Source organism: Laetiporus sulphureus, assembly GCF_001632365.1.
Source record: "Laetiporus sulphureus 93-53 unplaced genomic scaffold LAESUscaffold_78, whole genome shotgun sequence".
NCBI classification, from domain to species: Eukaryota; Fungi; Basidiomycota; class Agaricomycetes; order Polyporales; family Laetiporaceae; genus Laetiporus; species Laetiporus sulphureus.
In genome coordinates, this window is record NW_024468587.1 from 125577 (window position 1) to 127489 (window position 1913).

The window sequence follows — 1913 nt, forward strand, 5'->3', positions numbered from 1 at the left end:
ATGCCATGGCTGCCAGATATATCTCGGCGAGATACGACCGTGCAGTATCGTGGAGACATGGCCCTTTCAAGAGTACAGAGGTGTAGCACAGGCTACAGGGGCACATCGAATGCTGCAGCTCATTCGCAAAGCCTGGTAAGCCCGCTTATGTTTCAGTCACACTGAACTGTATTCCATTCCCTTCCAGCTACTTTCGACATTCCCTCGTCATCCTCCCCTTCTCCTCCAACACCTCGATAACATCCCTGCACCCTGCGACCCTTATCCGCCATCGAATCCCTCCATCGCTGACGATCCGCTCGCCCGACTCTCCCATTACTATCCCTTTCCATCCAACTCGCCCTCACCCGTACTATCCGGCGCATATCATTCAATCCCGCTCTCCTCGTTGCAATCGGAAGATCACGCCTCACGAATGACCCGACCGTCTCATCGACGGTACTTGACTGACCTCTCCGCGCTGAGTGCGTCAATGCCGAATCATCGAACGCGCCGCCTCGTACCGAAACCAGACCGCGCGTCGGGGCCACGCCGCTGCGATAGAAGACGAAGACGTGCCTTGCGCTCACCGCTGATGCAAACGGACCGCGGCGTGGACCGTGATTTGACGCGATGCACAGCAGATGCTGGGAAACGGTTGACACGGTGAGCATTGCACTTCCCTACACACCTGCTACTAGATTCTTCGCGCGTACATGTCGACTAGGGCGGTCTCTACGCTCAATCGCCCTGTTCGCGTTGAGAATGCTGTCGACCTCGTTAGATGTGTGGATGACCAGAGCGTACCGAGACGCAGGCGAGATGTTGACTACGCGGATACTACAAATGACGAGGCGCACGACGAGAGACGGCCAAGACCGATTGCAACCGTCATTCGCGCTCACCCGCATCGCACTCGGGCTGGACATGCCCTCGTGCGCTCGTCGCCGTCCTGCTGTCCGTGGCTTTGGACTGCGAAGCAAGGCATGGGCACTGATCACGACTGTGACCGTCGCGCTGACAATCCTACAGACAGCATGATCAAACAAGTGCGCAAGAGAAACGGGGGGATGGCCTACCGCATGCCAAAGCCATCATTTCACGCAGTCTCCTTCGCCAGAACACGCGCAGGACTGGCGCTTTCACGACAGGGCTTGAGGCTGTGAGCGTCGCATCCCGCCATCCATTGTCGTCGTCCCATAGGCATCCTGTATCCAGCGTGCCACTATCCAGCGACCGGTCGGAGATCACACCTGACGTCTCAGAAATACCCGCATCCGATGCTGTCTGATGCAACTGGGCTATTCCGGCGCACTTCAAGCGATATTCGAGCAACAGAAGCTGCGACGGTTGACTCGCAGGCCGCAGAGGCCGACCATGACCTGCCGCAGACGGTAGACCGACCTAGGAGAGCATCTCGCGTTTCGCGTGTGGTATAGAGGTCCGAGCTGGGTTTTGATGACCGCGTTCCCTGACATTCACTTGAGGTTGCTGTAGGCCACCATGTCAACTGCCGTGCAAGATCTGGAATTAGTCCAAACAACTTACCTTGTTCGTTAAAGCCCCGCATCCAGCGCAACATCTTCGATATCGACCGTGAGCTTGATCCATCGGAAGGCGCCGCTTGACATGGGTAGTGAGTGACAATCCGACGGTCCGATCTCAAATGAACGTGCTCACGTTTTTTTTGACCGCAGCACAGGCTTGAGCCTACCAACATGGAGGAAGGTGGTCTGAACGCGAAGTTCGTCGTTTCCTGCGCCTTGGCCATTGTTGGGCGAAAAGCGAACGGAGGATGAGAGCCCAAGGCGACATGCGATGAGAGACGAAAGTGAGAATGCGTACCACGAAAGTGGCGCCTCGGACGCACCTTGACGCGCACGCGCGACTTTGCCAACAAACGGCAGCAGTTAACGCGCCTTGGATGCGTTCGA

At 56.9% G+C, this 1913-nt stretch overlaps 2 protein-coding genes across 2 annotated transcripts in view; both read left to right on the forward strand.

The window, feature by feature from the left end:
- Nucleotides 1–509, forward strand: part of LAESUDRAFT_732202 (uncharacterized protein) — a gene marked incomplete at its 3' end in the record, with an annotated part of 1391 nt that extends 882 nt beyond the window's left edge. The window contains 2 exon segments of the mRNA XM_040910194.1: nt 188–364; nt 376–509. Coding sequence (XP_040758341.1) covers nt 188–364; nt 376–450 — 252 coding nt within the window.
- On the forward strand, nt 391–1477 carry LAESUDRAFT_536661 (uncharacterized protein). Its single transcript, XM_040902855.1, has 4 exons — nt 391–963; nt 1012–1141; nt 1198–1420; nt 1477. The coding sequence occupies exons 1-3, from the start codon at nt 696–698 to the stop codon at nt 1268–1270; spliced, it is 471 nt and encodes a 156-aa protein (XP_040758342.1). The 5' UTR covers nt 391–695; the 3' UTR covers nt 1271–1420; nt 1477.
- Nucleotides 1478–1913: the final 436 nt, after the last annotated feature.